Source organism: Ascaphus truei, chromosome 18 (assembly GCF_040206685.1).
Source record: "Ascaphus truei isolate aAscTru1 chromosome 18, aAscTru1.hap1, whole genome shotgun sequence".
Classification (NCBI taxonomy): domain Eukaryota; kingdom Metazoa; phylum Chordata; class Amphibia; order Anura; family Ascaphidae; genus Ascaphus; species Ascaphus truei.
The window spans coordinates 8,643,272-8,663,631 of record NC_134500.1 but is presented as its reverse complement, the minus strand read 5'-3'; the positions used below and the strand labels follow the sequence as shown (position 1 = coordinate 8,663,631).

The 20,360-nt window shown below is 48.1% G+C and overlaps 1 protein-coding gene across 4 annotated transcripts in view; it reads left to right on the top strand.

Annotated features, from left to right (window-relative positions):
• The first annotated feature begins 3,992 nt into the window (after nucleotides 1-3,992).
• MEGF11 (multiple EGF like domains 11) overlaps nucleotides 3,993-20,360 on the top strand; it is a 171,167-nt gene continuing 154,799 nt past the window's right edge. For all 4 annotated transcript variants that reach the window (XM_075575360.1, XM_075575361.1, XM_075575363.1 and 1 more), the window contains exons 1-2: nucleotides 3,993-4,110; nucleotides 18,545-18,668. In XM_075575360.1, the coding sequence (XP_075431475.1) occupies nucleotides 18,553-18,668 (116 nt within the window). In that variant the 5' untranslated portion in view covers nucleotides 3,993-4,110; nucleotides 18,545-18,552. The remainder of the gene's footprint in view (nucleotides 4,111-18,544; nucleotides 18,669-20,360) is intronic.

The following is a 20,360-nucleotide window of genomic DNA, read 5'->3' as shown; positions in this document are numbered from 1 at the left end:
AGTCAGTGTGTCTCAGCCCGTGCACAGTAATGGACTACAATAAGATCCAATGATCTTATAAGTCACCACACAGTAACGGCATATAGTAATGCTGGCAATACAATACTATCTAAATACAGGAAGCCTGAATGCTAACCCCCCACCACAGCAATCAGCTCAAGGGGGTCATACATAGTGAGCAAAAACGGCAACCAACACAGGTATTAACACCTCAAGTGCCAGATCACCACCACACATGTAAAGTACATATCCAATTAGGGGAAGGTCTTTCAAGTTGACCGGCATATATACCCTATAAGGAGCAGTACTCAGCTGATAACTCAGTATAAGCCTATACAGTAGTTACAGCAGTGCCACCATATTCACCTGTAATATATCTAGCAATACTAGCGTTTACTCCAGCTAGACCATCATATACCTGGAATATCTATGTGTTAAGCACCACACAGCAACAATTACATACTCTATAACATAAGTGAGTGCAAGTAACAACACACTAGGTGCACATAGACCTAGATCTGTTATAACGAATCTATAATGTACTATTAGCTGCAGTACACATACAGCATAGTACAGGTCCCACTCACGAGTGCACCTACTAGTATTAAATTACAGGGGCACTACATCTGTGGCTCAAACTGCCGTTACTTTCATCAAGAACCCTAGCTAACCCACTCTATAGAGGACTGCTAGGGCCAGTGAATTTTCCTAACACTGGACATTTATATACCACTGCACACTCATCTGGATACACTTATCCATAGAGTAAGAATCACTTGGTATTATTTAATCATTGTTTTAAACCCCAATATTTTAACGACATTGTCATTTAATAAAGTTATTTTAAGAATATCACCATTTCACACTGGATCAGAGTGCTATATATAGGGGTTCTGTCTGTCTACCATGTACTAAGTTATATGCCCCTTGCAGCACCATTTCCTATGCTACATATCTAAGCTGCAGCGGGGGTAAACCATAAGTGTATACCATAATACCTCTCCAGTATTAAAAAGCTTATCAGTTAACTGGGCTTATCAGTTTCTGCCTATGTGAGACTTGGGGTGTTAGTTACTGAAGTCTCATGGCTGCAAAATTTCTCCAATCGATTTATCAAACGACAAAATCCCGTTCTCTTTTCTTTCAGAAATCTGGTCCTGTTTATTTAATTTTTGCTCCAGTTTTGCAGATTTTAATAAATGACCCCCTTATTGCAGTGTTTTTTTTCCACCTTTTTTTTTGGCTAAGGAACCCTATAATTAGATTGTGAACTTCTGCGGAACCACAACCCTCTCTAAAAACACGTCTGATATCAGATGCATTGTAAGGAACCCCAACCCTCTCTAATAGTGTCTGAGATCAGATGCATTGTAAGGAACCCAAACCCCCTCTAATAGTGTCTGAGATCAGATGCATTGTAAGAAACCCAAACCCTCTCTAATAGTGTCTGAGATCAGATGCATTGTAAGGAACCCCAACCTTCTCTAATAAAGCGTCTGAGATCAGATGCATTGTAAGGAACCCCAACCCTCTCTAATAGTGTCTGAGATCAGATGCATAGTGAGGAACCCAAACCCTCTCTAATAGCACGTCTCAGATCAGATGCATTGTAAGGAACCCCCAACCCTCTCTAATAGAGTGTCTTAGATCAGATGCATTGTACAAAACCCCAACCCTCTCTAATAGCGCGTCTAAGATCAAATGCATAGTAAGGAACCCCAACCATCTCTAATAGTGCGTCTGAGATCAGATGCATTTTAAGAACCCCAACCCTCTCTAATAACACGTCTGAGATCAGATGCATTGTAAGGAACCCCAACCCTCTCTAATAGCGCGTCTGAGATCAGATGCATTGTAAGGAACCCCAGCCCTCTCTAATAGCGTGTCTAATGCATTTTAAGGAACCAACAAACACACTCTTAATTTCAATTTTCAACTGGTATCAGTGGTTTGGAGGTTAGTGGCCCCCCCTCCCAGGGTTTAAGCTCACCCCTCCCCACTTTTTAAGTAGGGAAGGTTTTTTCATTTTGCTGTATGGACAGACATTGCAGTCATTCTCCCTCCAACAGAGGTAAAAGAGAAGTTTCAACAGTTTAGTGTTAGGACCTGCAACATTTGGTTATGTCTTGACGCGGCTTGCAGGCTTATAACACTTTTGCCAAAGGGTTTAACTAAATGACTCTTACTAATGATAATAATATTATTATTGAAGTATTTAACTATATACTATTTACTATATATTTTGTCACATTGGATGTAGCATTGGGCTTTTCTGTCTTTTGCATTGCAAGGAACCCCAACCCTCTCTAATAGTGTGTCTGAGATCAGATATATTATAAGGAACCCCAACCCTCTCTAATAGCGCTTCTGAGATCAGTTTCATTGTAAGAAACCCCAACCCTCTCTAATAGCGCGTCTGAGATCAGATGCATTATAAGGAACCCCAACCCTCTCTAATAGCGCGTCTGGGATCAGATGCATTGTAGGGAACCCCGACCCTCTCTAATAGCGCGCCTGAGATCAGATGCATTGTAAGGAACCCCAACCCTCTCTAATAGCGCGTCTGAGATCAGATGCATTGTAGGGAACCCCAACCCTCTCTAATAGCGCGCCTGAGATCAGATGTATTGTAAGGAACCCCAACCCTCTCTAATAGCGCGTCTGAGATCAGATGCATTGTAAGGAACCCCAACCCTCTCTAATAGCGCGTCTGAGATCAGATGCATTATGTTATAATCCTTCTGCATTTGGTACAATTATCAAATTACCTGAAAATTGCAGGGAACCCTTTAGGGCTGCCCGGGGAACCCAAGGGTACTTAGGAACCGGGGTTGAAAAACACTGCGTTACAGTCCAGTTTGCTAAACTCTGGATGCCATTTTTGCTAATGAGAATGTCCACATTTGGGGAGTTTGGATACTAAAATCTTCCAACTGCAAAGCTGGGGAAATAACAAATAAATAGAGATTGCTGTAACTTTAAAGTGCATTATTGCACTAAAAATGTGTACAATTTTGAGAGCACCACCAAACAAGGCACTAAAGTATGAGCATGCAAAATGATAATAATTATTTAAAAAAAACTATGTATATAGGGCACTCTATGTAAATTGCTGAGCAGTATTTAGTTTGTATACAGTATGGGGCTGAGAAAAGAGGAGAGGAAAATACAGAAGGGAATATTTGATGAGTTCTGTAGATTTTTTGTGGCCCTTTTTTTTTTGGGGGGGGGAGGGGGCAAAGAGGTTACAAAGTCCTTTTATATAGAGGGGTTGTGTGTCCTGGATCAGGAGCAAGTGAGCAATCTCTCTCTCTCTCTCTCTCTCTCTCTCTCTCTCTCTCTCTCTCTCTTCTTCTCTCTGTATCCCCCTTTCTATTCTTCTCTTCCTCTCTGTACCCCCTCTCGTTGTATCCCCCCTCTTTCTGTCCCCTCTCCCTCCCTGTACCCCCCACCCTCTGCACCCACCTTCTCCCTCTCTCTCCCTGTACCCACCTTCTCTCTCTCCCCCTGCACCCCCTCTCTCTCTCCCCCTGTACCCCCTCCCTGTACCCCCTCTCTCTCCCTGTACCCCCTTCTCATTCTCTCCCTCTCTCTGTACCCTACATTCTCTCTCCCTCCCTCTCTGTCCCCTCTCTCTCTCTCCCGATACCCCCCCCTTCTCTCTCTCTCTCTCTCTCTGTTCCCTCTCTAATACCCCCCCCCCTTTCTCATTCTCTCTCTCTCTCTCTCTCTCTCTCTCTGTCTCCCTCTCTCTCTCATGTAGTTAATAGCTTATTCAGCAGCTCCTGACCTGTAATCAATGAATCAGGCTCCGGACTGTGAGCCTCAGCGCAGCGTTACCCTCGCACCTCCGAGCTGCCACGGCTGGAATTAAGTCATCACTGAGGGGGGCTCGTCCTGCGTTACCCACGTGTGGAGCAGCCCGGGCTGGGGGGGGGGGATCCGGGGGGGAGGGGTCCGGGGAGGGGGAGCCCGGGCTGGGGGGGGGGAGATGGGACGGTACCGGTGCTCAGTCCCCCAGGGCGGGGAGAGCAGGATCCACTCCCCACGCCCTCACTAGTCACCAGTCCGCCCGGGGACCCCCATCTGTCTGGGACTTCTTGGCAGGAGGTAAGAGGGGGGGTAGGGGTTGTGATGGGGGGGCTTTTAGGGGGGATGCATGTATTGTATGGTTTGTATGTGGGGGGCGAGAGGAGGGGAGGTCTGACCTGCAGAGCTTGCACTCTAAGGGGCAGCACAGGTGACCAACCCTATCCTATAGCTGCCTCATAATAAGGGTGTGTGTGTGTGGGGGGGGGGGGGGGTCTGCGAGGAGACCCTATAGCCCTTCCACTGCCACGGGGACCTGCAATGCATTGCACAGCAATATAACAACAAGCAAAGCAATATGCTGGAGGTGCCGCTGGCAGAGAAGGGGTTACATCTGATGGCACATACTTTGTATGGCCCACTCACATCTCCTAATGGTCATTATTTGGCTGCACCCCCCCCCCCTCCCCTCCCCCTCCCCTCCCTGGGTTGACAGTAAATGGACTGCAATATATAGTAGCGCTGAGTATTACCAGGGCAGAGAATAAAAGTTCCCAAACCTGGTGCCCTGCACCATGGTCATTATCCCAGGTCAAAAGGACAAGTGGTCCTGTAACCCCTGCAGTGCTGGAGTCTGTGACTATCCCCCGCCGGATGATGAAGTGATATAGCAGAGGAGACACACACACACACACACACACACACACACACACACACACACACACACACACACACACACACACACACACACACACACACACACACACACACACACACACACACACACACACACACACACACACACACACACCTACACCTGTACTGTATGTATATGTATATATACTGTACACACACACACACAGGGATCAGGAGAAAGTGACAGGTGTCAGTGAGCTCTGTGCTGCATTGCTGGAGATTTCATACCCTGGAACACTACAGTATTGCACATTGGAGGCAGGAGCGAACAGACTAATAATAGTAATAATAATAGTAATAATACTACTGCTGCTAATAATGCTGCTGCTACTAATATTAATAATATATGTGCCTTTAGTTCGAGATTAACCCTCTCACTTCTGGCTGGCAGGGCAAGACTTTACTCTGCACTGAACATGTTCCTTAAACTTATTTTGGGAGACATGATTGGGACCCCCCTCCCCCTGAAAATAAACGTGCAGCGTTGTATAGTGGTAATGACTGATATCTCTTTTACTTGGTTCTGACAAGCTGCAGAGCCTCCCAGAGACAATCTCATCTAGTGCAGCACCTGCCCATGCTGCTCTGCACCTCACAGTGGTAACCCCACTGGCAGCAGCAGAGGGACTCACTCTGAACATGAGTAATAATAATCAATCCTTCATTCATCCCTTCCACGGAGCGCAGGAGGAACATGGCAGGGCTTTGCTCCGTGGGCCATGATGGATTAATGACAAGTTCCCCTACAATGAATCCCACTTTATTCCTTAATAGCAGATACAAGAGGAAGTATATTTGGGTGGGGGTGTTGTAATAATCAGTAACATAGACACATTACCATAATGCAAAAATGTATCAACCCAGGGGGCTGCAGTGCCCCCCCCCGCACCCCTACTGCCAGCCCCCTATAGCAGTTGTCACCCCGGATGTTGGCAAGTCTCTAATGCAGCATTTAGGGGCAGGAGGTCCCGGTGGGTGTCAGGTCTGATTTCTTGTAATGTCATCAAATAATGTCGTTTTTCTTTTTTTTTACTTTGGGGCTTTTTTTTTTGTCTCATGGATATGAAATAAGAAACTTGGGGATGTTTTAAATAGTATAGCTATGCTTGGTAATGTTTTATAATGCGTAATTATAATGTAATGTTTTATAATGCGTAATTATAATGTAATGTTTTATAATGCGTTTTCCAAACACAATGAAATGAACATTTTAAATACTGGAGCAGAAATCTCGGGGGGGGTCCCTCGTGATTATGTTGGTTACCTTTGTATTTATCTGACGTATGCACGTAATAATGAATATAATATGTATCTGCATGCATATCTCTATAGCAAGGGCGGCCAACTCCAGTCCTCAAGGGCCACCAACAGGTCAGGTTTTTAAGGATAATCTTCCTTCTGCACAGGTAGCAGTGGCCCTGCTTTAGCACTCACTGAGCCACCTGTGCTGAAGCAGGCGTATTCTGAAAACCTGACCTATTGGTGGCTCTTGAGTTGTCCGCCCGAGCGCTACAATCTGTCAGTTGTGAATGCTAAGCGCGCCGGGCAGTGCTCGGCCACGTCCAGAAACTCCCATGTGTACTGGACGGTACTTTTATTTTTAGTCGAATGACAAATGTTCTGACAAATCCTTTCCAATCGTGGTTTTCCTTTATAGACTTTACAAGCAGAGCGTCTAACACATTTATCAAGCCGGGCTGCAGATCTGGAGATGCCGGTGTCTGCTTTCTGGTTTCCTACCGTTTATTCTTAGGTTTTTCAGAAGTAGAGATGTTCTGACCCCATTGTCCGGTGTCTGACCCGGTCAGGGGGCTGAACGCCTGGACAGCTGTGATACCAGAAGAGATTTATTTATTCATCTCTCGGAGTCCGGTTACTGTGCATTTTGGGTTACGCGTAGCAGAGCTCACATCCAACCACTTGTCTGGACTTTTATTATTAAACCCATTATTTTCTGTGCATCGGGACTTTCTTAAACATACGACACTGGTGTGTTATTTTCTACCGTCTACCGGCAGCAAAAATGGCCCCAAGAAAACAGCCCCAGATTTATCACAGCACTAAATCCCATCGTGTCCTATTAGACTTTTTTCTTGCATAAATCAGTATTTTTGCCCCTCTTTTGCAGACGGGAGACTCTGTTGCATAATGCTTTACCAGACATACAATCTGTATTGAATCATTTCCCGTTATTATATGGGCCGGGTATCTCACCCTCACTGTTCCCACTGACCCAAAATGACTCATATGACCAGTAAAATATATTTTTACCTTTTGGCAAAGGGGTAGTGGCTACATTGATTTGCAATGTGTTCCTATCCCAGTTGTGGAGCAACGCCAGTCCTCAAGGGGCACCAACAGGTCAGGTTTTCAAGATATCCCTGCTTCAGCACAGGTAGTTCAATCAGTGGCTCAGTCAAAGACTGAGCCACTGATTGAGCCCCCCTGTGCTGAAACAGGGACTGATTGAGCCCCCCTGTGCTGAAACAGGGACTGATTGAGCCCCCCTGTGCTGAAGCAGGGATATCCCGGAGACCTGACCTGTTGGTAGCTCTTGAGGACTGGAGCTGGTCACCGCTGTCCCAGACCCTCTGCTAGTAGAAGCGTTGAGAAATTTGACCGATATGACATTTTGTTTACTGGATTTAATAGTAACATTTAGAACAGTTTATTTCATAATATATAATGTCGGATCATATTGTATGATGGGAACAGATCAGAACCCAGAGCAGGTGACATATCTGTGAGTTATATTTAAAAAAAAAAAATGTTTTAATTTTTTTGAATTAAATTTGATTCAGGAAAAACAAAACAAAAGAAGACAATTAAACCATTGTGCATCGGTGTTAAATTAGTAGTTAATTGTGAACATAATTGGAAAATAAAAATAAACATAAAAAACCATAGCAAATCTAAAAGTAAAAGGTCAGAGAGTAGATGAGCAGTAAGCACGATATATGTGTGTGTATATACATATATTTTTTTTCTTTAAATTCCCCTTTATTTTTCCTTTCTTATCATAATCACACACTTTACTGTCAAATCTTCCACCCCCTTTCAATGTCCCGGAAGTATTAATATGGGGGAAATGGTTTGTGACCCCTGCTGTTTCCTAAGAAATGCCCCATAAACCATCTCCGATCACTGCAACTTTGGAATTGCTGCGGTATTCTTACTGAGCGTCCTATACCGGGTATTCTGTAGGATTTGCTGTTGTGGTTTTTTTGGGGGGGGGGGATTAGTTTCTGGAACCGTATTACCCATACTAAACTCGGAAACAAAACGTACAATCACTGCAGATGATGTTGCATGCCCAAGTTCTTTGCTTTACTGCGGGGTTGCTCAAGACCCCCCAAGAGGTCTGGTTTTAAGGATATCCCTGCTTTAGCACATGTGGCTCAATCAGTCCCTGCTTCAGCACAGGTGGCTCAATCAGTGGCTCAGACTGAGCCACTGATTGAGACACCTGTGCTGAAGCTGGGATATCCTGAAAACCTGACCTGTTGGAGGGGTCTTGGGGACTGGAGTTGTGCACCCCTGCTTTACTGCATAACTAATAAGAATTTGGCTTCTGGTGAGAACAATCCAATATTGCTAACACTTAACCCTCCTCAGCAGCAGATACATATGATGCTTCTGCTGACTGTTAACATTGCGTCAATGCCCTAGGGTCCCACAATGCACTGCAATGCAAGGAGTTGCCTTCCCCTTTGGCAGTGCAAGTGTTAACAATCCATCACAACAGGTCCTCCTCTCTCAAGGGGACAGCGTCTCCCCGCTTGGTCCGCAGTTACAGAGTCAGGCAAACTGGTGTCACTGAACGTTGCTGAAGCCATTTATTCTATGCTAAGAAGAATGTCCTGTCACAGGCTGGCTTTCCCTTTGGCCTTTTAAAGAGGGAGAGAGATAAGGCAGGGGAGAGGGGAGAGGGGGGGGGGGAAATGTTTTTGACTATTTAAAACTCCTTCATTGATAATCGGAGCACGGCATAAACCTGCATTCAGTTTGTAGGAAAGGACGAGATTGCAACAAATAGAACAGTCGGAGCGTGTGTGCGTCTGTCCTGTCGTTCATCCAGTCGCTGCTGGGCAGCCTGCAATGAATGACTAAATCCCTGGGTGATCGTCTTGATCAATAATGACTAATACTTTTGGGGGTTACCTGGGCAAGGACACAGTTGCCATTGACGTCTTGAGGGAGCAGCCAAGTGTGTTCTCCTTAAATATTCCAACGTGGCTGAAACCAGAGGCCATTCCATTATATTCTCAATGTGTCATTATCTTAAATGTCAGGATCAAAAATAGAAGGTTTGTTTATTATTTTTTAGAAAGATCTTAATGTCCTTCTGGGACACGTGTCTTCAGGATGGCTGCTTAGCATCAACGCCCCGTGGCTGGTCGTTCCTAATCCACAACCATCGTCACTCTTCCTAAATTGTTGGACTTGCCCACTGTGTTGTAGGCCAAAGTAGGGACTCTTCTTTGAGACTCGAATTGTTTGCTCGGGCTCTCCCTCCCCCCCAGTAGTCAACCAATCTGTAACCAGGCTGTATCTACCACATGTTGGTATCTTCCTTGTGACTGCAACATTGGTATGAAACTGGGGCTGCCATACATTCTGTACGCACCGGGCAATTTACCCTGTACCGACGCAGTAACTGTGCAGCTTCTAGTTCTCTAGTTCCAAGGGTTCTGTACCCGAACGAGGACACAGTGTTACATCCCACATCGGAACACCAACATTTTATCTCAGCATGGTTCAAGATCTAATGACTTTTACTTATGTTTTTGTTGCCCATTGTGGGAACTCCCCTATTTTCTTAGCTACCTCTTTGGGTATTGTGCCCAGTGATATTATTTTGGTTGTTCTTCTCGTGGCAAACATGAATCTTTGAAGAACCGAGTGCTGGACTGAGGGAGAGTCCAACTGGCAGCAAGTCTTTAGTGGGAAATAATCTGGTTCAAGTGCTCATCAAAAAGATACGGAAGAGCATATTGTCACAGGAGACCCGGACTAATACCAGGGACCAATATCGTCAGACAGAAACACAAGAGTTTATCAAATTAATTTATTGGAAAACAGTAATCCACAACAATACATATACACCGACAACATACCCAATGGGGGAATACTGGGGTAACCTATAGTCATAGGTGCAGGGACCTTCCAAAAGAGATTTTTTCCTAATCTGCCCCCTGCAATGTCTTCTGAACTGAACTCCAGGCCTGGCACCAGCACAGGAGTGGACGCTGCAGCTTCCCTTAGTTACAGCAAACTTCTGCAACTCTTCTGGCTCTGAATTGAACTGCTAGGGGTCTCCCTTCCCACCTGTTTATACCCTTAACCTAGGGGTGCACAAACTTTTTGTGCTGCGCCCCCCTGCATGTTCTCCTTTGTTCTCGCGCCGCCCCACCCCCCCAACTTACCTCAGTTCGACGTTAAATGACGTTGTGGCATTGTGTGATGTCACGTCACTTGACCCGCGGCGTAATTTGATGTAATGTTCCCATGGCAACGGGTCATATGGTGTGATGTCACATAACCCCACGGCGTCACTTGACGCCGCGTTGCCATGGGGATGCGTCCTGAGCCGTCTGAATCTCGGTAAGTAGAGGTTGCAAAGGCCTTGTGCGGTCCCCCGGCATTTAATTTAAATGCCTCGGTGAAGAGCGCGGGACCTCTGCAACCGCCCTCACGCCCCCCCCTGCCCTCGCGCCAATAATATCCGAGCCACCAATCACCACGCAGAGAATGAAACACAAATCAGACTTTTTCTTCTGCAATATAAAAACCTCGGAGTAACCCCAAAAGAAACATCAAACTTTGAAACAGCTCTGGGTCGAGATTCCCTCTCTTCTTCTAAAATCCCTGAGTTGGCGGCCCTCTTAAATTTCGGATGAAGCCACAAGACCTAGCGCTTAACAATTGACCCCTCCTCCAGTCCGACTTAGCTGAAGCCTTCAAAAAGTGGATGAAACTCTCTGTCTTAGTTGTATCAGAAAGAGATTGTCTCAATTTCTCAGTCACACAGACCTACTCTGCCGACCAAACACCCCTTGTTGGCCCATCACCACTTACAAGGTTCTGTTGGTATATATATCGTACGTGTGTGTGTGTATATATATTTATGATAGCACTTTGATAGCCATGGAAACTGCATCCCATAATTGCCGAGAGATAACGAGTAATTATGTATTTTTTGGAATGTTTCTCTTCTAAACAGTGTGAGGCTTTAACTTTACGGAGAGGTCACCTTTGAAACGACTGCCCCCTCCCTTCTCCTCTCACCCCCCTTCTCCTCTCTCCCCCCCTTCTCCTCTCTCCCCCCCCTCAGTCTGTCAGCTCTTCACACAGCGGCTGAATTTACCCTCCCCATTAGCGGGAATGAATAATTATTTTCTCGATTCAGCTGGTGACGTGAGGTTCACGGGAGGTTAATTGGTAATAATGGGTTCTGTTCCAAACAAGGAGCAGCTTCACAACTCAGCCAAGGACTCTGACCGAGAGCGGACGGTGAGAAGATTTTATCCCTGGGAATAGCTACACAGTGGGACGTAATACGCTGGCGTACGCAGCCAGGCGCTAGTGGCCCTGCTGGTTGCTCAAGGGTTAATAAACAAGGAAACCTTATCCAGAAGATCTATATGGGAAAAACAAAGAAGAAATGTCCCCAGCCCTCAGTAATCCGTTTGCGTTATTTAATTGCTAATAGTAACAGGGAAACAGCGGGAGCAGAATAACATGCTGGATAAAGGGGTTTGTGGCAGGAAAACGCGTTATTTTTCCGCGGTTCCCATGTTAATGCCTGCAATTAAATAACGCACGTTTATTTCTGAGCGCTGAGGACGTTTCTTCTTGTACGACTGAGTTTGTGAGGATCCAGGAGACGCGGCGGAATGGGGAAGGAAACGCCATGGGAGGAGACGCCGTGGACGCGGAGGAGACGACGCGGACGAGGAGGAGACGCTGCGGACGGGGAGGAGACGCCGTGGACGCCGAGGAGACGATGCGCACGAGGAGGGGACGCAGCGGACGGGGAGGAGACGCCGCAGATGAGATGTCACTGAGAGGATGCGGCTGTGGAGAGCATGACACGCCACAGGCGGGGATGAGACGCCATGTACAAGGAGACAGCGTGGGCGGGGAGGGGACGCTGCGGGCGGAGGGGAGTAGATGCCTTGGGCGGGGGTGTGTAGATGCCGCAGGCGGAGAGAGGACGCCGTAGACACGGAGGGGAAGCCGCGGGCGGGGAAGAGACGCCGTTATATTAAAATACATTAGAAATGATTGCAAAAACACGGATGAATTGAAGTACTCTTAAATATTTAACATGCTGATTGTTTATTTTTATTACCCAGGTTAAATTCTGAACAAAGAGGGTTCAATGATGGAAACCTCATTCTCATTATTAATATGGGCGCAAACGGCAGCCATCTTTTTTTACTGGCAGCAAGAAATCCAAATAAAGGTCTAAGGGAATGAAGATACAGATCTCTGGATTTTATAGGATAAAGTCGGATTAGCGTGTTGTTTTGCAAACACCTTTTAGCACTTCAACACTGCAAATAGTTACATTGTTACCTAAGTCACAGCACAGAGGGTGCAGTGTGAGGGTGCAGTGTGAGATCCGGGGCGTTATCTGTGGGCGCATACACAAATAGACACAGATTGGAGGGAAAAGATTAAAAATGGCATTTTCTGGCTTTACACAAATGACAATATAAGCAGCGCTTCACAAACAGGCGGCATACAGAGCAATCAAATTCATATTAGATTGTCAGTTCTTCTGGTAAGGAATCCGCCACTTGGCCAACGTTCCCGTATAGCTTGTGTGTGGTGCTCTGCGAGCACAGTCCGTCGACATAAAACTTGCAATTTAATCTAAAGAGCTTGCAATTTAATCGAATGGTGACAGCACAAGTACAAAACAGTTTTGTTTGAGCGCAGGTACTGCACTGTGTCACACACAGAAGGGGGAGCCCTGGTTTCTGCTATAGGGAGCCCCTGTGTGTTATAGGGAGCCCCGGTGTCTGCTATAGGGAGCCCCGGTGTCTGCTATAGGGAGCCGCTGTGCCTGCTATAGGGAGCCCTGGTGTCTGCTATAGGGAGCCCCGGTGTCTGTTATAGGGAGCCGCTGTGCCTGCTATAGGGAGCCCCGGTGTCTGTTATAGGGAGCCCCGGTGTCTGCTATAGGGAGCCGCTGTGCCTGCTATAGGGAGCCCTGGTGTCTGCTATAGGGAGCCCCGGTGTCTGTTATAGGGAGCCCCGGTGCCTGCTATAGGGAGCCCCGTGTCTGTTATAGGGAGCCCCGGTTTCTGCTATAGGGAGCCGCTGTGCCTGCTATAGGGAGCCCTGGTGTCTGCTATAGGGAGCCCCGGTGTCTGTTATAGGGAGCCGCTGTGTCTGCTATAGGGAGCCCCGGTGTCTGCTATAGGGAGCCCCGGTGTCTGTTATAGGGAGCCCCGGTGTCTGCTATAGGGAGCCCCGGTGTCTGCTATAGGGAGCCGTTATGTCTGCTATAGGGAGCCGTTATGTCTGCTATAGGGAGCCCCGGTGTCTGCTATAGGGAGCCCCGGTGTCTGCTATAGGGAGCCCCGGTGTCTGCTATAGGGAGCCCCGGTGTCTGCTATAGGGAGCCCCGGTGTCTGCTATAGGGAGCCGTTGTGTCTGCTATAGGGAGCCGTTGTGTCTGCTATAGGGAGCCCGGTGTCTGCTATAGGGTGCTCCTGGGCCTGTTTTGTTTTGCCCAAAACACAAGCTTTTCAGGGCCTCCCTTTTATAGGATTGGAGCTGGGTGTATTTCTGAGAGTTGCAAGAAATAAGGTGGCAGAGTCACGGCAGTTGGGCACCCATGGGTGAGGGTTACTAAATCATAATTGTTTACTTCCTGTTCACGGTCATCTCTTCAAACCACCGTGGTTTGTGTTTCTCCCTCTCTTCCCCCCTCTCTTCCCCCCCCCTCTCTTCCCCCCCTCTCTCTTCCCCCCCCTCTCTTCCCCCCCCCTCTCTTCACCCCCCTTTCACCCCCCTCTCCTCCCCCCCTTTCCCCCTCCCTCTCTCTCCCACCCCCTCTCTCTCCCTCTCCCTCTCTCTCTCTCCCCCTCTCACCCCCACTTCTCCCTCTCTCTTCCTCCCTCTCCCCCGCCCTTTCCCCCCCTTCTCCCCTCTCTCTTCCTCATCTCCATCTTCCCCTCCATCTCCCCCCCCTCTCCCCCCCCCCGTCTCCCCCCCCCGTCTCTCATCTCCACCCCTCACCCCCCCTCCCTCTCTGAGTAAATGTAGCAGGGGTTGAACACATCCAAGCTTCCTGAGCATTTCTCTCTCTTTCAGACTTCTGGTTTATTTCTTGTTTTGAAATGTTTCTCGCCCTTTAAACGTGTCACCTCTCTTAATATGATTTGCCTCGTTTGCTGAGGATTCCCGGTCGGTTTATCAATAATTTGTAATTAGAAAAACTAACTGGCTAACGAAACCTGTTATCTGTGTAAATGTGATGCTAAAGCCCGGGTTCCTGCTCCTGTGGTGGGCAATACTGCTTTTATTATCCTTTATTTACTGTAAGTGGCACCAACATATGCCACAGCGAAGTACAATGTGTGGGTAACAGCAAGAACAAAACCTCCAAATACCTCCCCCGTTGCAGTACCTGCGCCTCCCCCGTTGCAGTACCTGCACCTCCCCCATTGCAGTGCCTGCGCCTCCCCCATTGCAGTGCCTTCGCTTCCCCCGTTGCAGTGCCTGCGCCTCCCCGTTGCAGTGCCTGTGCCTCCCCGTTGCAGTACCTGCGCCTCCCCCGTTGCAGTGCCTGCGCCTCCCCCGATGCAGTGCCTTTCGCTTCCACCATTGCAGTGCCTGCGCCTCCCCCGTTGCAGTGCCTGCGCCTCCCCGTTGCAGTACCTGCGCCTCCCCCGTTGCAGTGCCTGCGCCTCCCCCGTTGCAGTGCCTGCGCCTCCCCCGTTGCAGTGCCTGCGCCTCCCCCGTTGCAGTACCTGCGCCTCCCGCGTCGCAGTACCTGCGCCTCCCCCGTTGCAGGGCCTGCGCCTCCCCCATTGCAGTGCCTGCGCCTCCCCCATTGCAGAGCCTGCGCCTCCCCGATTGCAGGGCCTGCGCCTCCCCCGTTGCAGTACCTGCGCCTCCCCCATTGCAGGGCCTGTGCCTCCCCCATTGCAGGGCCTGCGCCACCCCCATTGCGCCCAGATGGGGGGTGACTGTGCCGCTGGCTGGCGGAGGCAGCAGCCCCCCAATGTCTGGGTCACAGGTTGCTCCTTGTTATTCACTTTGCTGAATGTTAGAAATCTATCGATCTCCCCGTGTAAGTGGCAGGACAAGTGTGCAAGGACAAAGTGCCACGTGCTGCTGCCGTCTCAGGCGCTCCTCCGAGAGGGTTAACCCCTGCAGCGCCAAAGCAATGCAATGTGTTGCCTGCCCGGCCTGGGAATGGAGGTGTTGGAGAAGGGCCGTTGCACATGTTGCGTTATAGAGTATTGCTGAGCAGAACCGCAAACTTGCACATGGTCATTAAAGTGGTGTCGTGACGTGTTAATTAGGTAATGGGGTCACAAGGGCAGTCCTCTCAAGGCATGTCTCACACCCCAAAGAACCACTAAATTCTATACCAGGGGTGGGCAACTCCAGTCCTCAAGGAGCACACACAGGTCAGGTTTTCTGGATATCCCTGCTTCAGCACAGGTGGCTCAATCAGTGGCTCAGTCTGAGCCACTGATTGTGCCACCTGTGCTGAAGCTGGGACTGATTGAGACACCTGTGCTGAAGCAGGGATATCCTGAAAACCTGTTGGTAACCCTCGAGGCCTGTAGTTGCCCAGCCCCACTCTTTACTATAATATACCTCTAATAAAGTTAATACAGAACCCCTGTGCTCAGCCCCCCACCCCCTCCCCCCCTTACCTCTGTCACACCCCTAATTCAGCTCACCCAGGTCTCCTGTGTCTAACCGACAAGCCATGCGCCTGATGGCTCGCTTCTGATGCTGCGTTTCTCTGTTCCCACGTTCCGGCTCTACACCAACCTCATTACATCCCTGTCCGTGGGGAAACCTATCATGTAATTCTCTTAATTAACATTACATGTCATTAGCAAGCAGCCAGCCTAATCTAATCAAGGGCACGGCAATGTCTGGTGAGATTTGGAGGCAGAACATATAATATGTTAATTGCGTTATCGATTTGATGGCCGGGAAAATCTCTTAAACACTTGCCCTGCCCAGTCATATTGGGAATCAGAGAGGGCATCTCCGGGTGTCTTAATGCCCCCTCGTGGGGCAGTGTTCTCTGCACTGCTGGCTCGGCATCGGGAGAGGATAATTCCACGGATAACGTCGACGTCTCGCAATCCCCCAGAACTGATTCGGAAAAACCACCCCAGGTTTAGCTCGGAAACCGCTGAGAGCAGCGGTTTTAGCGTCGCTGTTTAACCCAGTTCTGAGGTTGTGACCCGCCGGGTTATTGCCCCGGTGGGGGGTCCGAGAGCGAAGCAGAATGGAATGTTCCCCCCTTCCACCTGTTTATTATATGTAATCTCGGCGAGGTGAGGTTAATTCCAGGTGATTGTGTAAATGGCGCTAGTAAAGTATAGAAGATTGTTGCAAAGGAAGGTAATTATTCTAATTATGACCTCACTCACCCTTTTATATATATCAGGGGTGCTCAACTGCAGTCCTCAATGCCCCCCCCCCCCTGCCCCCCCACTCAGGGTTTCAGGCTATGTCTGCTAAAGCACAGGTGGCTCAAACTGATTGAGCCACCTGTGCTGAAGCAGGGACTGATTGAGCCTCCTGTGCTGAAGCAGGGATAGCCTGAAAACCTGACCTGTTGGGGGGGGGGGGGGGGGAAATCAGACGTGCTATTAGAGAGGGTTGGGGTTCCTTACAATGCATCTGCTCTCAGACGCGCTATTAGAGAGGGTTGGGGTTCCTTACAATGCATTTGATCTCAGACGCACTATTAGAGAGGGTTGGGGTTCCTTAGGAGAATGGTAATTAAAACCCCTCAATTTCAACAAGCAGATCCTGTATGTGAATGACTGCGGACAATCAGACACTTGGGAAATCAAGACAGTGATATTATCTCACCTCTGTGTGTAAATATATATATAGGCTGGAGTGAGAATGAGTTCTTTGTAGGATTAGTACATGAGAGTTATACTTAGGGTAAGTAATGAATTTGCAGTAAGGGCAGTTACAATGTGGAATTCATTACCTATGGAGACTGTGATGGCAGATAGAATAGATTTGTTCAAAAAAAGGGTGGACATCTTTTTAGATGGGAAAGGTATACAATGATATAACTAATAAGTATGCATGGGAAGGATGTTGATCTGGGGATTAATCTGATTGCCAATTCTTGGAGTCAGGAAGGAATTTATTTTCCCCTTATGAGATATCATTAGATGATGCGTCACTGGGGTTTTTGTTTTTCTTCCTCTGGATCAATATACTGTAAGTGCGGATATATGATAAAGTGTCTGTTGTGTAAATTTAGCATAGGTTGTGTTTGATGAACGTATGTCTTTTTTCATCCTCATGTAACTATGTAACTATGTAACTATGTAACTCAGCTGTATTGTGGTCTTGGGGATAAACTGCACACTCTAGCATGCTGAGGCTGTCAAATAATCAGACTCTGGATTGAGCTAGATGCCAGCACAATTCATTTCGCTAATAATCAGGCAGATACTGGTATATCATGAGTAGCTACCGCAATATACACTTACTAAGCCTCTGTGACGTGTGCGAGGTGAGCGGATCAGGACGTTCCGCCTCAGTAACAGAATACAAATACTCGATGAGCATGGGCAGTTACCGAACGTTCCCCGACACCCGTGCGGGTGTTTGTGAAGCACCCAGGAGCGCCGGTGAACAGCCCCATACTCTGCTGGCAAACACAGTGAAGTGGTGAGAGCGTACTGGGTCTGACGTCACCACGTATCCCGACGTGCGTTTCGCCATGGTGCTTTGTCAGGGGAGATACTGAATGTTCCCACAGACAGGACAGAAATAGTGTCGGTGAGATGCCTGGAGGGGCACACACCATTAGGATTCATGGTGCCCTGGATACATTCACAGCAAGCAGACCATGCGGAAGACCCCGCAGCGCGCCGGGCGTCTCCCCTGCTTCGGAAGTGCACCCTGAAGACACAGATTATTGTACGAGGGAAAAGTTTAGGGTCAGGAGAATGGGAACATGTCGTATGAGAGTGAGATGGGCCCGGCAGCCTTATCTTTTCAGATTTCCGGCCCAGTGCACATTGTATACAAAAGAAGAATCGTCTTTGCTTTTTGCCCCTTATTAGTGGAACTGCGTCGGCAGTATAAGTGACCCCAAAATAGCTGGACTTAAATCATAGAGCATGTAGACAAGGGGTAGATTCCTGAGCCCTGTGGCAGGAATGGGGTTAATTGTAATCCATACAAATGGTAATTTCTGCAAATAGAGTTTGAGTAAATACAGGGGAGGTCTCACAAAGGGACTTGCGTGCATTTACTGATAAGTGGAACCTTTTAGAGGAACGGGCATTGATTTTAGTGTTCTGATAAATTTGTGTATTTTTAGCTCCTGCTGCCACAACCTCTTTATATCTCTGGCAGTGAAGGGTTAAATTCCCTGCCATTCTAATCCCTCCACTGGCTGAGAAGCCACATTACTGTATACAGACATCCGTGGCACATAACCCGTATCCCCCCCTCTCAGTATGTAACCCGTCACTCTACCCTCTCAGATCCCCTCTCAGTATGTAACCCTTCGCTCTGCCCTCCTACGCCCCCCCCTCTCAGTATGTAACCCCTCACTTTGTCCCCTCAGGTGTCAGGATGAAGCTCTGTGCAGCCATGCAATGGACGGCCAAGGTGCTGGTTCTGTGTCTGGTACTGGGAACGGCTGTCCTATTAAACCCAGAGGATCCCAATGTCTGCAGCCACTGGGAAAGGTAACAGCAGTGGGGTGTTTGCAGGGGAACGTGCGCTGGGATCTGAGCTAGGAAACTATTATTTATATCTACACAGCAATGAATAATTGTACAAGGAAATGCCCAGCCCCTTGTGTAATATTTTCCTAATTAATATAGGGCAGGGTGGGCAACTCCAGTCCTCAAGGGCCACCAACAGGTCAGGTTTTCAGGATATCCCTGCTTCAGCACAGGTGGCTCAGTTGATGCCTGAGCCACTAATTGAGACACGTGCTGAAGCTGGGACTGATTGAGCTACCTGTGCTGAAGCAGGGATATCCTGAAAACACCTGACCTGTTGGTGGCCCTTGAGGACTGGAGTTGCCCACCCCTGATATAGGCTGTGCCTTGTTACACCCCCCCCCCCCCCAAAAAAAAAGTTGCTTGCCAGCTCCCCCACACAAAGCTCTGAGTAACCGTGATTGACAGACCTATAGGGAGATACAGACATCATTTATAAAGGTTTTAATCCATTAACCCCTTCAGGGTCCAGGAACGCCGTGCTCCCGGAGTTAACCCCTTTGCTGAGATTTTGTAATGTTTTTTTTCTCCCCACATGGGACATTAGCTGAAAAGCCTCAGATTCAGGACCACGGAGAGTAGCGCAGGGTTCTTTCCGACCTCGGCCTGTGAGAACCAGCATGAAATGATAGCGGGGTTTTATGCTATGTGAGTTCCTTATGTACAGTACATCATAGTATTACAGTTAGTTTCTCTTATAGAGTACCTTAACTAAGAGGCACACATTATAATAAGCCAAATGCCATCGGGGCTGATATCATCCGTTTCACAAGACGGCATTGCTGGGATTAGAACCCGGGAGTATCGGGGTGTACCGATGCCTGATTCACGGCTCCTGGTTATAATGTCCTGTTACGGTGACGCACAAGATGCTGACTTCTTTAGGATACAGCGGCAACAATCACTTGCTGACCCCCACGCACGCAATACAGAGCCGCATTGTGTTGCATCGATCCTATATGGCACAGAAACATCAACACACACCCCTTGAAAACCCCCTCACTTTCACGGAGTGCTGTATGAGCGACTGTAATCCTTTATCCTTCACTATGCCTTTTATCCAAACTCCCAATCACATGCTGTTCATTGTCAGCAAAGCCTTCACCTTCCTTACTACAATGCAGTGCTTTTGAGTTATATATTTAGGCTAAAAACGATGGGCCTGCCCAGGTAAAAAAGCCCTATCAGGTCATATCCTAACTGTAAGTCATTGCATCGTTTAATGAGCTGAACTTCCCCAGCTTCTTGTTTTCACTCTCTACAGCAGTGCTTAGCAGGATTTCTTGGGTTAAGGAACCTTATACCCCAACCCTCTCCAATAGCGCGTCTGGGATCAGATGCATTGTAAAGAACCCCAACCCTCTCTAATAGCGCGTCTGAGATCAGATGCATTGTAAGGAACCCCATCCCTCTCTAATAGTGTGCCTGAGATCAGATGCATTGTAAGGAACCCCAACCCTCTCTAATAGTGCGCCTGAGGTCAGATGCATTGTAAGGAACCCCAACCCTCTCTAATAGCGCGTCTGTGATCAGATGCATTGTAAGGAACCCTATAATTATATTGTGATTCTGTAGAACCCCAACCCTCTCTAATAGTGCGCCTGAGGTCAGATGCATTGTAAGGAACCCCAACCCTCTCTAATAGTGCGTCTG